The sequence below is a fragment of the Osmerus eperlanus genome, chromosome 12 (genome assembly GCF_963692335.1).
Source record: "Osmerus eperlanus chromosome 12, fOsmEpe2.1, whole genome shotgun sequence".
In the NCBI taxonomy this organism is placed as follows: domain Eukaryota; kingdom Metazoa; phylum Chordata; class Actinopteri; order Osmeriformes; family Osmeridae; genus Osmerus; species Osmerus eperlanus.
This window is the reverse complement of record NC_085029.1, coordinates 6,194,534-6,211,088: the sequence shown is the minus strand read 5'-3', so window position 1 is coordinate 6,211,088 and position 16,555 is coordinate 6,194,534. Positions and strand designations below refer to the sequence as shown.

Sequence of the window (16,555 nt, the reverse complement as noted above, 5' to 3'; positions counted from 1 at the left end):
TTTGAACAGTCTATGTTTAACCAATGTAAAGGCAAGCACAGCATTTCAGTCAATTATGACAGATCATTTCCAATATAGGGCTATAATTCACCTGTCATGAGCTCAGCTGATAGTAAATGCCAGTAAGGCAAACACAGTGGGACCTGAGATAAGGTGTGTTCAGTCTGTCTAGATGACTAGCCGTTCTGGCTAGTCTTGCTATGAGGGGTCACTCTGCATTGGCTCATCATCTTCTATAAGCCACTCCATGCTGTGTCTCTGTGGAAAGGTTAGCTAGTGAGACTTCAATAGGAGAGAGATTGTTTGTTTCATTAAGTGGATTGGGACCAGAATTAAAAGTACAATATGTATTAGCTTTGAATAACAGATTTCTAATTTTATAAAGAAAAGAAAAGGACTATTACAAAGAGCAAAAAGAAAGTATTTGATGGATGAAGTGAAGGATATTGGCAGCTTCAGGTAATGTCTCCGTAGATGTCGTTGTTGTGTAACATCATTTATCACCGACTCGCTCTCGCCTCACATGTATGGAGTCTAATTTGCCCCTCCCTCTCAGACAGCCCCTGTTCCAGCCACGGGAAGCCACCAACCTGCCTCCTCCCTGGCCCCTAATTAGAAGGACTAGTTTGATGGATTAAGTCAACAGTACGCACAGACAAGGGGGTAATACCATCACTTAATGTAGCCAGCCAGAGAATTTCTTGCCTCCACTGTTTTGGGAGGACTTGTAGCTCTCTCCCATAACAAATGTTGCTTTAAATGAATTGATTGAGGCTTCTTTTACCCGTTGCTCTGGACCAGGGCCAAGATACAGGCTGTCTAGCACATTAGGCACCACCCCCCTTGCAAGTTTGAAATGTGAGCTGCCTGCGTTTTTTTTTCTCTCCCCCTCTCCCTTCTGGCGAAGTGGCTGTGGCTGCTTCTGTGTGATGTGTGTATTGGGAGAGCAAGCAATGGATCACTAGACAGAAACAGAAGATACATCAATAACAGCTGCATACATCCGAGGTGAGGAGATAAGCATTTGGTTCTCTCTCCCTCTCTCGCTGTCCTCCCACTCCCCACTCTCCCTCTTTCTCTTCCTTCTCTCCCACCCCACCTCTCTCCCTCTCTCTCTTTAACCCTTTAGCGCGACAGAAGCCAGTTCCTTGGTGCCGTAGCTGCTATTTGTGGTGAGCTTTGCATCTTACTCTGATCCAAACGCGTTCCCTCCTCAGCCTGACAGGGCTGTGTGAAGTTTCCTCTCTTTTTTTTTTTAAGCTTAACCCTGTTTTCCCTCCTCATTTCCCCTTGGGTGTTCGTTGCCTGAGTGCAAAGAAACCGGTGGCAAGTACAGCAGGAGCCCATTAGCAATGACTCCATCTGTGATTGGTTTTGCCTGTGAAACTGAGAGACCGGCGATGAATAATTGATGCGTATTGTGCAGTGACTGGACAAGCAAAGGGGAACGGAGGGAAGAAAACAGAGTACCTGTCCTGAGACACTGAGGGGGAAAACGAAGGAGGGGGAGAGGAGGAAGAGGACGGGGTAGGGAGAGGAGGTAGAATATGACAGACTGAGGGTGTAAGAGTTAGAGAGAGGGAGAAAGAGATAGAGATAGAAAGCTTTAAAATAGCTTATGGCTTCACTAGTGCAGAGATTAGGCTGCGCTGTATCTGCCTTTGTTCCCAAGCAAATTCTTGATTCATATGTGTTTCTAGACAGATGAGACATCTTTTTTGTGCAGTGAAGAGTGACAAAATAAAATAGATGTGAGCGGGGAGGGACACAGCTCGAGTTGACTGCAAGCAAATCTGGTTGATAGGGGGGTGGCATTGTGGTGGGTGGTGGGTGGTGGGGAGGGGGTTGGACTCACTCACAGTGTGAAGCTGTGAGCTGTCACAAGGAGGAGGCACACTCGAGGGGGGAAGCCTGAGGGGTTGTAGGGGGAGATGAAGGTTGGACTGCTGGGTGGAACTTCACAGTATTGGACACTTGGGAAGGGGTGTCAGGAGGTGGGGAGGGTTTTTGTCCAGGGTGAGATTCAGGGATGGCACCCCGCTGCGCCATAAACTAACGGAATGGAGTTTGACAGTATAGCTACTGCCCCGCAGTACTTCGCATGATGGAGTTGCAACAGCTGAGTGAGTTTGACCCAGTTACTGCTCACACTGAAGGGGTCAAAATGGCCTTGATTATCTGTTGGGGTTGAGCTGACCTACTTGAGGCAACGTATTTCCGCGAGACTCTTAGTAGTTTAGCAGTCTTTCCCGCCATATTATAACCAGCAAAGTTCAGCCAAATCCTTCACAGATGTCCCATACAGTAATCAACACCGTTTTAGATGTACAATCTGTATGGCTCAATCCTTCAAAGTGAATAACCACTCCAGAAAAATAACTGTATGAGCAACATGTTTCGATTTTTTTTTTCTGAAGTGGAATCCATTCCTAAGCAGAAAATACCTCTAAAACCCCCATCAAAGACAATAAATGCTGTTCAAAGATCCAATCAATCACTTCCATTTCACTTAAAAATTAACCACCAGTCATTTGCAGAGTTCTTCTACAGTATTTTAACTATATTTGTGTTATTGTCTATTGTTATTTACCCTCTCCTCATCTATCAACAGTTTAAAGGATGATCACACATCTCTTTGGAGACCATCCATCAAACTGGCTAATGTATCTTAATTACTGCTTATGGGAATCATCCCCTCCCCCCCCCCCCCCCCCCCCCCCCCCCGTGTGTGTCTGCGACTTAAAGGAGGTCCCAACATGCCAAGACAAGAGGGAGTTTTGCAACTGACAGTCTTGGCAACGTCCAATGTCGTGCTGTTGCAGTTATGTAAGCTGTATCCTCACCCGTTCCTTAGTGTATTGTGACAGGCCCGGATGCCACACTAGTTCTTCATATTGGAGACCTACCCCCCCCCCCCACAAACACACACACCCAACACCCACCACCACAATGCACTATTTTAACTTTGAATACCAAGTGAAAACAGCGGTTATTGGAGAGGACCGAGAACCAAGACTGTGCCTAGACACAGTATCAGAGGATGTTTTTTTCCATGTACTGTTAATGAGACAGAAGTTTAAAGAGGGGAGGCAGGCTCATCCACAGTCAGGTGGAGATATCTCCCTCCCTGACAGAATCCCGTCTTTACTGTACGTAGGAGGAAGATGAAAGCAAGGAGCACACATCAACCGCTCTCCTGCTTGTTCATTCCCCTAGGAAACAAGTTCTGGGGGCTGCATCCAGTGGGTGGATCATTTAGTTGCTCACACTCATTACTAGTTTGACAGATGAACTCATTTGCTCATTTCGCTCTCTTTTCCTCAAGCCGTGGGTGAGATTTCACAGAGTAGAGAGGGAAACCACTTCAGGGAGAGCAAATCAAGAAGAGGTTGAGTTAGGTACCTGGGAGAGTGAGTGGTTAGACGGTCGAGAGGCACTCAGTGGGGAGCCAGGAAATTAGACCAGGACAATAATCAGGGATTGCATTTGAATCAGATCTCGACAATACCATCAAACGAGAGGCGACTTTTTTACGATGATTATACCATGTTTTGGCTCACTCTTCACATACATGGTCATGCTTTCTTGTGTAGGGCCATTAGGTCGGGCAATCAGGTTTGAAACCTAGTGTCACTTCATCGGGTGCTATCGTAGGGCATTCTGACAAATGTGCAAGTGAACTGGAGTCAAACTTAGGATACCGCTACAGTGCATGTACACACCCATGTCGACAGCCCTTTCAATCTGTCAACTGGGATTAAAAAGTTATACCCTACAACAAACCAGTTTGCGTTGGGTGCCTTCATGCATCCTTACTGGAAGGCGCCCCTCAAATGCTGTGATCCGCTTTCTGCATTATCGTAGTAAAATGTTGAATTTGAACCCCCCACAGAAACCAACACCTGCAGGAGATGTCAGACTGACTCAGGTACTTGTTATGTGTCAAAGTCCTGCACAGAAAAGTCATCTACACGTTGGCTGGATTCACCGTCATCATCCCAGTCTTTCTTTGTTTCTGTCCCCACATGAAGGGGTCGTACAAACATACAAAATGGTGTGTGCTTCGGATGTGCTTTCTGAAGGGGAAACATAGGCTGGCTAGGCTGCATTGGCTGCTGACCCCTTTGTCTGTGGTGGATGTGATGAAGCATGGTTGTTTACATATATTGTTTCATCATTTCACTTTTGTCATAGCACAACCACTTGTGTATTTATTGTTTTAGATATTTTGGGGTTGGGATGTGCTTGTCATAATGCAGTGTAAGCTATTCAAATGACTTGTGTAAATGATCAAATCCAAGGACGACTGCCAAGCTCCCTGGATGCTAAAAGTCAGCATTTCAGAACACGGTTATACACTCAACAATGAAGGTCTACTGCCTGTAGTTCTATTAAGGTTTGATTAAGCAAGCAGATCCCTAGGAAAAGGACATAGTAACGACATGGCGTTATGTGAACTGTGTGCTGTGTGTGGTTCATCAGAGTGTTGTAGTGTTTGTACGACTCAGGCCCGGCTGCACATATGGATGGTTCTAATGAGGCTGGGGGGGTGCCAGGACGATACCCAGCCTCTTCAAGCGTGTGTGCTTTCCCTCCACTTCGAAAGTAAAGTTTGACCCCATGCCCGCTGTGAAAAGGTCACAGGTGACTCAGCCGCCAGCGTGTGCCACCGTGGCACTTCTGGCCCTTCCCGGGGGGGGGGGGGGGGGGGGTGAGAGGGGGGAGAGAGAGGGGAAGGAGGGAGGGGGGAGGGTGGCTAGCCCCAACGCATCTGCTCCATCCCTAATTAGTATCATTGTGGACCAGGGCTTAAGGCTCCCTCCTTCGTTAATAGCAGCCTGTTGCTCGGGGAAACCGTCTGGCTCCCGTAAGCAGCTTCTTTGCAGGTCAGCCACTCTGATAATCTGGTGACAGAAGCGTGCAAACGCAAACACTCACTTAAACGCACACAGGCAAACAGACACGCATGCTTTATCACACAAACATTGAAACACACACTGCACTGGGCACGTTTGTTGACTTTAGAAGCCCGCCCTTGCTCTTGTTGTCAAAGGTCCAAGGTCTTGGTCATGAATTCAAAGTAAATTCAAAATATAAACATATAGGTTCAATATTACATTATGGTTTGTTGGTGAAATACATGGTATAAACGCATTTTGAGGATTTCAAGTTCTGTCTAATAAATGTAATAGTGTTCTAGTGGTGTTCGTAGGATTTGCTGGTGTGTTTATGATAAAAATGTTTGTGGGTTCTTGGAATGCATCTTTTCCTACGACACATAAAATATACTGTTGATGGCTGGCCAGATTGTATTGAAATAAGATGCTAAGGTTTGGAGGAGTTTTACTCCCAATCTGCTTACCCTTGCAGGGAAAGACATGCATGAACAGATTTAAAATTGTATTGAGGTTGCGGTGAGGGGGGTTCTGGCTAAGGAATTAATTCTCTATAGGGGGGTGTCAAAGCCATAGATTTCCACCTTCATGTACATACACTGAATAGCATGCCCTGTTTTTAGAGATTTGCGGTATTTAGGAGATTATGTCCCGAAACAGTGGCCTACTCTTGTGTAGGTTGGTTTTTATACTCAGACCAATACTCTGCCTTTGTAAGTGTAATTTTTTTTATTTGATTAGCTTGTTCTTAAAAAAAATTCAAACAGTCTTGTAGAATCCAAATGTATCTTTTAGTGTCAAGATAATCCTCCATAAATGTATGTGAATGTACTTACATTTAATTTCAGGATAAATATCTTAGTTTAGAATATCTTGGCCCTTGTGCTACATTCATCTAGTCAGAAGTCCCAGAATTCTTGTCTGTCTATCTGTATGGCATTTTAATGCATTTTAATAATGCTGGTACTGTCATTGATTTATACACTTGGGCAGCCATGTGAGGGAGCTAAATCCATTAAACAGAATGTTGGTCCATTTGAAAAACTGTTTCTAATCTGAGACTGTCGGTAGAGCAACAAAGAACACAGGATGTCAAAGCGGCAACCTAAATACACTAAATCCGAACCCTTCGCTCATTTCATGTCCCTCATTGTGCTGCTTGCAGCCGCATGGCCACATATGCTTCTGGCTGCAGTAATACCTTCTTGGAACGCGGCCAGGCGTTCCCTCTTGCCGGATGGACATGGCACGACACTGTGGCCGTGCGGCCAGCAGGAGGCTGTATTTAAGCTAGGGCAGATCTGAAATGGGCCATAAAACCGAGCCAGCAAGTCTGGCTCACCGCAAGGCTATGGGCCTAAGTACTCATTGACATGGCTCCAACATCACTGGCTTCCCAGTGAGAGAGAGAAAAAGGGAGGGAAGTAGAGAGGAAGAGAGGTTGTGTACAAAGATGGGCCTGGGTAGATAGTTTGTTTTATAACAGTGAGTGTGCTGAGGTTTTAAAGCAAACATTTTAGCCAATGCATAGCAATGTTTCCTATAGAAATTTGCTCTATTGCTGTTAAATATTTTCTCATATCGTACGTGACATTATTGCCTACCGGGTGCAGGATACATTTCACTCATCACTGTTCCTGGACTAGAGGGTTTAATGGTTTGGAGGGCCCTGTCTGTTCCAGTGGCCAAGGAAAATACCATGTTACATTTTTCTTTTTTAAACGGCATTCACGCATGCACCTCATCCCTCCTTCTGGAGAGCTAATTACCTTCAACTCACTGGACATTTTAATGAGATGGAAAATCTAAACTACTAAACTGTTCAGTGACTCGTTATCAGCAGAGTTTGAATAAAGATTTTTTTTTCCTGTTAAGTCTGCAATTTGAGAACTTACTAATGTTGTTGTACCAAAGTTCTACCTCAATATGTTGTTCGTGAGTGAGGGATGTAGACCAATGTGTGGTGTCCAGTGTGAACTGAGCTCCACCTGTGGTCACGTACCACATCATGCTATCTCCTATACTTGTTAAACCCCCATGGATGAACAACCTTCACGGCTGGACCTGCTTCCCTATTATGTTGTGAATGGTCTATGACTGCTTATACCTCATTTACACATAAAAAGCAGTGTAATACACTGCATTATTTTGACACTGAAAGGAAACTGTAGAGGCAGGCAGTCCCATATGGCTGGGAATGTTTTGGCGATAGTCTGAAATTAATGCTTTACATGGCCCCTTAGGTGGATTTGGTAACCAGGGATACAAGGTCTCCATAGCCTCTTTCTCGGCTTAATTGACTTTAGCCTGCAGGACTGAGATCTATTCAGACTTAGTCAGATATGGAGAAAGACAAAGTCAAAGAGAGAGAGACAAATAAGCTTAGAATAAACTGAGAGTGAGAGAAACTACACAGTGTAGTTTAGGTTCACCAGAAGCTCTCTTCATTAGTTTGCTTAGGGTCTTTCCTTTTTTATATATATACCAAGGTCTCCAGGCTATGGGGCTTTAAACTCACTGTTTGGTTTGTTTGTGTTTACGCTCACGCAGGCTGATTGGATGAACCATTATTGCTTGTGATATCAGTATATGATATCAGTTAGAATGTGTACAATTTAGTAGATGGGGCTGGACATGTGTATGTGTCTGGTGCAATGCATATTGAGGTGTGTGTGTGGGGGGGGGGGGGGTTGCCAGGTGGGTAACCACATCCAGGGGCCTTGGGTTGATTAGGGAGCAGGTGTCTATTTGATAGACCAGAGTGAGAGAGGGACAGGGGGATGGAGGAAAAGTGGGAGGGATGGAGAAGGGGGGTTCACTCATTGCATCTGCCATACCTGCTGCCTGCTGCAATCCCCTGCCAGACTATGGTGAGAGAGAGAGCGATGTACACTGAGAATTAGAGTGTAAAGTAAAGACCTCCATATGATTATAAAGATGTGTCCTCCCCTTCAAAGGCTTTTTACTCGCCCTTAGGATTTAGCATGAAGTTCTTTGTTTTTGGTTAGGGAAATATGTGTGTGAATTGTTTCAATTTTGAAGCCACTTTCTCTGGAAACAACTAAAGGCTCACTGGTGTTTCACACACTCTCCGCAACTAAGCGGGTGAGAGACTGCATTATTATTGGGAAGGGCATTGAACAACTGTCAGGGAGGCAGTTCTCGTCATTTGTCATGTCTCCCTAGGGCATTATGACAGAGAGCGTGGCTGGAAGCTACACCCCAGCACTGAGCCACCCATCTAGACCCAGCGTGCATTAATGCCCTTCACTCTAGCTGACCATCAGGCAAGGCAGCTGAGCACCAGAATATCAATATGGCTCAGACACAGCCTTGCCCCTGGGGACAATCTACAAGGCAAACACCGAGCTTATGGAATACACAACTAGTAAAGCACTGAGTGTACACTGTCACTTGGAAGCTATGTTGAGCTTCTAGCCATCACAGACTATACTAGCAGGATCAACTACAGTCTGAACAGGCTAGGCTATGAAACCTCTCCGGTATTCCAGCTGGGATGCGACTTTGATGGCAGCCCACTAAATCTTCAACGAGAGAAGCACCTGATACAATGATCTGCCATTTTTGGAATGACTTGTAGTATTTAGTCTGAAGGAACAGATGAGTCTATTGAAGAGACTGGGTGTGGGAGGATAGCAGGAGAGAAACAGCGATCCTTTTGTGTTCGTCCTCCTGGCTGTCCTAGGGAGAGGTTTGGGAGGAGAAGGAAAGAGGAGGAGGAGGACGCGTAGAAGGAGGGATAGGTTGTGAGAGCTCCGAATGGGTTGGCCCTTCTCAACCTGTCATACGAAACCTGAAGTTGATCCTTTAACTCAATGACAGAGCGCCTCCCCTTTAAGCAGGTCTGGCTCAGCAGAGGTGGTAATTTTGTGGGGCGATAAGCTCTTATCTAATGGTTGGGTAGAATAATTCCCCTATAAGTGTCGGGGCGGGAGCTTGTCCCTCTCAACTCAATGTGCCGTGTCACTGCTCAGCTCCCCGGTCTTGCAGTGTTGTTGATTTCTCTGCTTTCACCGCGCTGCATTAAACAGTCTATGGGCTGGCAGCGGCGGTGTGAAACGGGGATACGCAACCCTCCTGTGGCAAGTCTCGCAGTGCCGCGTTTTGGGGATAAATTGTGGAGACATGTTTATCAACACGGCGGAGGTGCAAGTTAGCCCTTGTTGGAAAGAATAATGGTGTCTAATTGAGCTGTAACATGCTGGCTAGTTGCCAGCCCCTCCAATTGAAATCTCTGTCAGAAAGGGGGGCCCACATTTCAACAGCTCCGAATGGCGTTGTTCTGAAATGCTTACCCTGCAGTACGGTAGCGTTATGGTGCTTGAACCAGTGTGCTGTAGTAGACTCGTCATAGATAGCAAGGCATGTTAAATGCAGGCTAGTTCATTGGCTCCTCACAGTCTTTCCATTTGTGTTTTATAGGGTTAGGTTTGGTGATGGATGCCTGAGGGGTCTGCTGTGTTGTCAGATTCATCCTTTATTCTTAGCAACAGAATTGTGGCTCTAGTCCTAGCACCAACCCTCATCTTCAGCTCCAGCCCTCAACTCAAGTTCAGCCCCCATATCCAGCCCCAGCTCAGATCGATGCTCTGAAGGAACCATGCAGTCTGTCTCCCGGCACCTGTCTTGCCAAGAGCAGGGGGTAAGGGGGGGGGGGGGGGGGGGGGGACCCAGCTGCCTCGGAGCCTGAGCCCCGTGCTGCTTTTAAAGGAGAGGGAGGAGGATTTGGAGGGAGGGAGAAGTGGAGGAGGGAGGGGAGGAGAGGGGAGGAGAGGGAGAGAGACTGCTGGTACCATCTGTACATGTCTTTTGTATTCCAGCCCTCATCTTTACACAGAGAGAGGCTGGTGTGCTCAGTGTTCTAATGAAAGGAGAGGTGCCTTTTGGGGGTGAGATGCACGGCCATAAGTGGGCTGAGTGAGAGGATAAGGTGTGTTTTTGCGTTACCGTGTGGGTGCATTTTGTTGATTTTATGTGTTCACATGTTGTAATTGTCCACAATCCTCTATGTCGAGGACATCTCACATCCTAAGTATGCTCATTGTGTGTGTATGTGTGTGTGTCTGTTTGTATGTGTGTGCGGTTTACCATACACACGTGTTTCCAAATGTCAGTGTTTATTAAGAGAGACAGACGCTTTTGTTTGTTCCTCCTTCCCATTATGTCCATTTGCCTGTTCTCCTCTCTCTCCCTCTCTCATCCTCCCTCCCTGCCTTTATACCCTTCCATCCGTCTCTGTTTTGCCATCGCTTCCCCTACTCTTTCACTGTGTCATGGTGGTGTAGGGGTCGGCCCTTCTCTCTGGCAGTAAGGGTGTAATTAGCTGTGAGGACGGTATGAGGTAAGTCAGCTGTCGTGTCAACGTGGCCGCGTTCTGGTCTGTGACTGTGAGTGAGTCACCACTGTAGTGGAAAACTCCCAGTATTCTGCTTCACCCGGTGTCTTAGCCCAGAAGTGCTGCTGCTGTGAATCCCAAGAGGGGGTGGCTACCCTCCGCTTTGATTGGATCCACATTCCCTTTCTTTATAGCGCTGGAGTGAGGAGGGAAATAAAAATTGAAAGTGTGTCTTTTGTAGTTGGCATACGGTTAAAGATGCACTGCAGATGAAAAGCATGATTTGATCAAACACTCTACTGTGGTTCAAACACCACACTGGGGTAGTTACCTAACCAAGCAGTACCTGTAGGTAGGGTTGCTGCCCATCCGAGGGGCCATAGTGACCTCTAGTGGCCAGAGACGATAGTTTGGTTTATTTGAGGTCCATTTTTTTTATCATGGGGATTTTATGCATTGCACTCTCAGTTGGGCCATAGCATTTACATCATTGAAAATCTCTGTTGCTTTAATTCCTTTTTGTTAATGTGTCATCTGCGCTTCCCCTCACACACATTCATTCATGTCTCAATGGGATGCCGTAGTAGAGGGTTGTTGATTTTGTAGAATAGACTGTATCAGTGTTAACATTCCCCACAGGAGTCAATAATCCCATGGTCCTTTTCTCTCTCCATCTCCATCAGCCCTGCTATCGTCCTGGTGTGAGGAGCTGGGACGCCTGCTTCTCCTCCGTCACCAGAAGAACAGACAGAACGAGCCCCCTGGCAAAGTACCCATGCAGACCCCCATGAGTTCCATGAAGCCCACCCTCTCACATGGGTCAGTGTGCTATGTGTGTGTCTGCATGTGTGTGTGTTGGCCCTGTGGAAAGCCTGTGCTCTCCCCATGAAGCACACCATCCCTCATGAATCAGTGCTCAGACACACTGTCTACCTTACTACACAGATAACAGGGTCAGTTGAGACTATCAGTACCTCAACACTTAGATTAGATATCATTTTATTTATCCCAGAAGGGAAGTTCACCCTAATTGTACCATAAACCATTTGTATTGCACTTTTACTCTTGAAAAGGAATTGTACAAACAGTGGGATTGTACTAACCAGACAAATCACAATGAAATGTCTGCAAATATTTGCCTCTGCATATTAAGTCAACCCTGTAAGTCAACAAAAACGCTGTGTCCATTCTCTGCAGTGATGGGTCCTTTCCTTATGACTCGGTTCCATGGCAGCAGAACTCCAACCAGCCCCCTGGCTCTCTCTCCGTGGTAACCACCGTCTGGGGAGTGACCAATACCTCACAAAGTCAGGTGAGCCTCACAAACATCCAGCAACTCTGAATTGCTGTGTTGTTTTCAGTCGACAACATTGGGTTTGACCTTGTCATTTGTGGAAGTCTAACAGAACCTTAAGGCTCCAGCCCCTGTCAAGGACACTCATTCCATATCGATCGACAGACAACCCTAAACCTAAGCATCTAACATAGACCATCTTTCTCTATTGCTATCTCCCAGGTGTTGGGTAATCCGATGGCCAACAACAACAACCCCATGAACCCTGGGGGAAATCCCATGGGGTCAGGCATGTCTGGGAATAACCCAGGCCTGAACTCCCCCCAGTTCCCTGGTGGCCCCCAGCAGCAGTTTCCCAACAAAGGCAGCTCCAACCAGACCTACATGCAGCAGGGCATGTACGGACGGCCCAACTATCCTGGGGGAGGTGGCTTTGCTGGAAAGTGAGTGTGGAGAGACCAGCTTTGGCATGGGCCCTGATGATGTACAAACCATGTTGTTGTATACAGTTCTCCATTGCATATCTTTAAGGTGCAAATACACAGCTGAGCCTTTGTCAAAAGTTGGTTGGACTGTTCCAGGGAAGGGAAATCCATAGCTTACATGGTGGATTTTTTTCTGTTTCTTATTCGCAAGTTACCCCGGAGGTCCAAACTCTGGTCCTGGTGGTATGGGCATGCCTCCCCACTCCCGGCCCCCCTCAGACTTCACCCAACCGGCCGCTGCTGCTGCTGCCGCCGCTGTGGCCGCTGCTGCCGCCACGGCAACGGCCACTGCCACAGCTACAGTGGCTGCTCTTCAGGAAACACAAAACAAGGACATGAACCAATACGGACCGGTAGGTTCAAGGCTCAGTGAGTCTCTTCACCAACACAAGGTCTAATAATCCAAGCAAAATGGGAAGCATTCATATATTTTTTGTGATTAAATCATTTGAATTATACATTAGAATCAATGTCAAAATACATTTTATTTCCTTTTTTGTTCCCATCTTTTTCCAGAACTGCCTAAATTATTTTGATATTATGCTGCTGAGTAGACTCTATGGCTACAGCAACCAAATCGAAAATTTTGGGCCATTCGGGTACTTTTGTCTTTCAGATGAGTTCCTCTTTCCAGATGGGACCAAACCAGGCATACAACAACCAGTACATGAACCAGCCTGGGCCCCGTGGGCCCCCAAATCTCCCCGGAAATATGGGAGCAGGCATGAACACTTCCAACATGAGTGGCCCCCCTATGGGCATGAACCAGCCCCGGGCCCAAGGCATGGGGCCCTTCGGGGGGCACGGCCAGAGGATGCCCCAACAAGGCTACCCAGGACCCCGCCCTCAGGGCATGGGCATGCAGGGCATGAAGAGACCCTATCCTGGGGAGGTGAGAGGAACTGCATCCATAACCAGAGCCAACAGTAGATGCAGGGAATAGACTGACATTATTTGCCCTTCCGGGAAACCCTCAATACTTACAACTGTTATCTTACACAATGAATGTCTTATTTGTATAATTGTTTGTTAACGGTTGATTTGCTAGTGTATCTGATGGCTTGTGTTTCACCCTGTGTTTTCTCTCAGCCTAACTATGGTGGGCAGCAATATGGACCAAACAGCCAGTTCCCTAACCAGCAGGGGCAGTACCCTGCTCCGAACGCCTCCCGGCCACTCCCCTCCCCCAACTACCCCAGCCAGAGGATGCCAGCCCAGCAGATCCAAGGCCAGTACCCCCCTCCAGGTGGTGCCATGGGCCAGTACTATAAGGTGATCACACAGAGCAACAAGCACATCCCATGGGCTGACAGCAAATACAAACCAAATTACTTTTGATTCGTCCTCTCTTACCCCGTAGATTAAACCATCTAAATCTTTTTTTTCTTTTGCAGCAAGAGCCATTCAATGGCCAAAACAACTTTTCTGGGGGTGGATATCAATACAGCCATGGCAATATGAACGGGGTAAGTCTAATTGCTTTGTGAGACTTACTATTGTGCACTTGAGGTGATATCCTGTCTATCCTATGCTCGATTTGATTCTAATTGATGTGGGTTAATCCTGGTTGCAGCCTCCCAGACCAGTGGGTAACTACCCCCACTCCCCAGTGCCAGGCAACCCCACCCCACCCATGACCCCAGGAAGTAGTATCCCTCCCTATTTGTCGCCAAACCAGGACGTCAAACCTCCATTCCCTCCAGACATTAAACCAAATATCAACGCACTTCCTCCACCTTCAGGTTAGCCGCTATGTTGGGTGGGACATGATCTTAACCATACCACTAATGTCCAATCCTAAATCTATTTCATACAGTGCTTGAACTCACAAACTCACAGTACAATTTCAATCACAAGCCTATCACATTAACTGTTGTATGCCTCTGTGACCTGTATATGCAACTCCTCCTATGTATCCCCCCTCCTTAGCCAATCCAAATGAGGAGCTGCGTCTGACGTTTCCAGTTAGGGATGGGGTGGTCCTAGAGCCCTTCAGATTGGAGCACAACCTAGCCGTCAGTAACCACGTCTTCCATCTTCGTCCCACCGTACACCAGACCCTAATGTGGAGGTAGGAACCAGGCATAGCCATGTCAGGAAAGAATTTAAGCACATTCCAATTCCATCTATGTGCACACCGCTACCTTACTGACTGGCACCACACACAGCAAGTCCTGCAGGACCAACTTTTATGGACCATAACAAATATTAACACGATTGTTGCACAGTCATTAGCAAGACCATATTGGCCGGTAACTTGCATTCTCCCTTACAGGTCTGACCTGGAGCTACAGTTCAAGTGCTACCACCACGAAGACCGACAGATGAACACCAACTGGCCGGCATCCGTCCAGGTTAGCGTCAACGCCACACCTCTCACCATCGAGCGGGGTGACAACAAGACGTCCCACAAGCCCCTGCACCTGAAACACGTGTGCCAGCCAGGAAGGAACACCATCCAGATCACTGTCACGGCCTGCTGCTGTGTGAGTGCTCACTTTGACTGTATCACTGCATGTCCTGCTAACATGTAGGTTTAGGTCTTCTTTAGTTTTAGGTAGTTCCGAAATATATGTATGTCTCATGTATCTCTGTGTTGTTTCATGTAACACCATGGTCCTAGAGGAACATTATTTTGTTTCATGGTGTACTGTACCATGTATGTGATTGAAATGACAATGAAAGCCACTTGACTTGAAATGCAAAAAACGATGACCGTAATGGCGACCATAATAATAAAGATCCCTCCACAGTCGCACCTGTTCGTGCTGCAGCTGGTCCACCGGCCATCAGTGCGCTCCGTCCTGCAGGGTCTGTTGAAGAAGAGGCTGCTGCCAGCAGAGCACTGCATCACCAAAGGTGCGGCCACCCCTGGTCCCTGACATGATGCGTTTTCAAGGTCTGAATCTTACTTGACCCCATAGATGGTCACCATCTCTCTCTCTCTTTTTTTCTCTCCATCCCTTAGTCAAGAGGAACTTCAGCAGTGTAGCGGCATCCACTGGGAACACTACTCTGAATGGAGAGGACGGCGTTGAGCAAACAGCCATCAAGGTCTCCCTAAAATGTCCAATCACCTTCCGGCGGATCCAGCTGCCAGCCAGAGGCCACGACTGCAAACATGTCCAGGCAAGTGTCATGGGTGCAGCTGCCTTTATGGCACTAAACAGTTAAACAGTTTTGTGTAGTACTGTGTTCACAGGTTAAAAAAAATTAAATAAAAAATATATACCCATTTGACTGATGTTCCACAGTGTTTTGATTTGGAGTCATATTTACAACTGAACTGTGAGAGGGGAACATGGCGATGTCCTGTATGCAAGTAAGTGTCTTAAGCTCATCTACTTTTGTCAAAATGAACAACTGTAGGTCACAAATAACCTTCCAATGATAGTCTCATAGACCGTACTGATCTGTCCTTTTTCTTAGTAAAACAGCGTTGTTGGAAGGTTTGGAAGTGGACCAGTACATGTGGGGAATCTTGAATGCCATCCAAAAGTAAGTTGAAATGTCAAACCATATATATATTCCCCAAATTAGACAATATAACCATTGCCACACCGCCTCTCTAAGACCTGACACCAAACATTGTAACTATGTTGCCCCAGCTCGGAGTTTGAAGAGGTCACAATTGACCCAACGTGTAGTTGGCGACCTGTCGCCATCAAATCGGACATCCACATCAAGGAGGACCCGGACGGACCTATGGCCAAAAGGTTCAAGACTATGAGTCCCAGTCAGATGATAATGCCCAATGTGATGGATATGATTGCTCAGCTAGGCCCAGGGCCATCACCCTACCCTTCTCAACAGGGGGGCAACAACAGCGAATACGGTAGCCAAGGTAGCAACGTTTCCATTCAGATATCATATTTTCTCATAAAAATACCTTATTTAGTTGAAAGTAAAGTACTTTAAATTGGTTGTGTTTGTTTGTTTCTGTGTACATAGGCAACAATTACCATGGGCATGGGAACTTTGACTTCCCCCATGGGAACCCTGGTGGTACTTCAATGCACGACTTCATGCATGGCCCCCAGCTGTCCCACCCTCCAGACATGCCTCCCAGCCTTATGGCCCAGGACAAGTCTCTCTCCCACAGTATACCTGACACAGTGAGTTATCTTCAATGACACACAGCTGAGAACTAGAGATTTACTGTATACAGGACAGGTTAGCTTCACCTGCCATGGGACAATGTGGTCTGAGACTATGCTTTCTACCTCTCTCTCCCCACCCCTTCACAGATACCTCATCCTGCCAGCACTGATCAGTCCCACAGCTCGTTGCAGCAGAGCTTACACACCCCTCACCCCGGCAGCCAATCAGGGCAGCAGTTGCATCACAGCGGGCCTCCTCAGCCATCGCGTCAGGCTCCGCCTCCACAGCAGCCTGGCCCTAACAGCCATCCCCACGGCGACCTGACCTTTAACCCCTCCAACAGCTTAGAGGGCCAGGTTGGAGGGCAGGTAGCCCCTGATATGCCTGAGCCTTCCTTGGATGTAAGTGGAGTTAACAATCCCTT

The 16,555-nt window shown here is 47.0% G+C and overlaps 1 protein-coding gene across 3 annotated transcripts in view; it reads left to right on the top strand.

The window, feature by feature from the left end:
• LOC134031013 (zinc finger MIZ domain-containing protein 1-like) overlaps positions 1 to 16,555 on the top strand; it is a 63,115-nt gene that overhangs the window by 43,354 nt on the left and 3,206 nt on the right. Inside the window, exons 5-22 of one of the 3 annotated variants that reach the window (XM_062474477.1) lie at positions 3,893 to 3,928; positions 10,935 to 11,070; positions 11,449 to 11,563; positions 11,768 to 11,988; positions 12,182 to 12,383; positions 12,647 to 12,922; positions 13,120 to 13,302; positions 13,425 to 13,496; positions 13,604 to 13,772; positions 13,960 to 14,101; positions 14,306 to 14,516; positions 14,784 to 14,889; positions 14,999 to 15,159; positions 15,285 to 15,352; positions 15,460 to 15,528; positions 15,639 to 15,874; positions 15,982 to 16,145; positions 16,278 to 16,532. In XM_062474477.1, coding sequence (XP_062330461.1) covers positions 3,893 to 3,928; positions 10,935 to 11,070; positions 11,449 to 11,563; positions 11,768 to 11,988; positions 12,182 to 12,383; positions 12,647 to 12,922; positions 13,120 to 13,302; positions 13,425 to 13,496; positions 13,604 to 13,772; positions 13,960 to 14,101; positions 14,306 to 14,516; positions 14,784 to 14,889; positions 14,999 to 15,159; positions 15,285 to 15,352; positions 15,460 to 15,528; positions 15,639 to 15,874; positions 15,982 to 16,145; positions 16,278 to 16,532 — 2,822 coding nt within the window. Of the gene's footprint in view, positions 1 to 901; positions 1,009 to 3,892; positions 3,929 to 10,934; positions 11,071 to 11,448; positions 11,564 to 11,767; positions 11,989 to 12,181; positions 12,384 to 12,646; positions 12,923 to 13,119; positions 13,303 to 13,424; positions 13,497 to 13,603; positions 13,773 to 13,959; positions 14,102 to 14,305; positions 14,517 to 14,783; positions 14,890 to 14,998; positions 15,160 to 15,284; positions 15,353 to 15,459; positions 15,529 to 15,638; positions 15,875 to 15,981; positions 16,146 to 16,277; positions 16,533 to 16,555 lie in introns of those variants that run through there. The other 2 variants (XM_062474479.1, XM_062474478.1) reach the window with 2 other exon arrangements.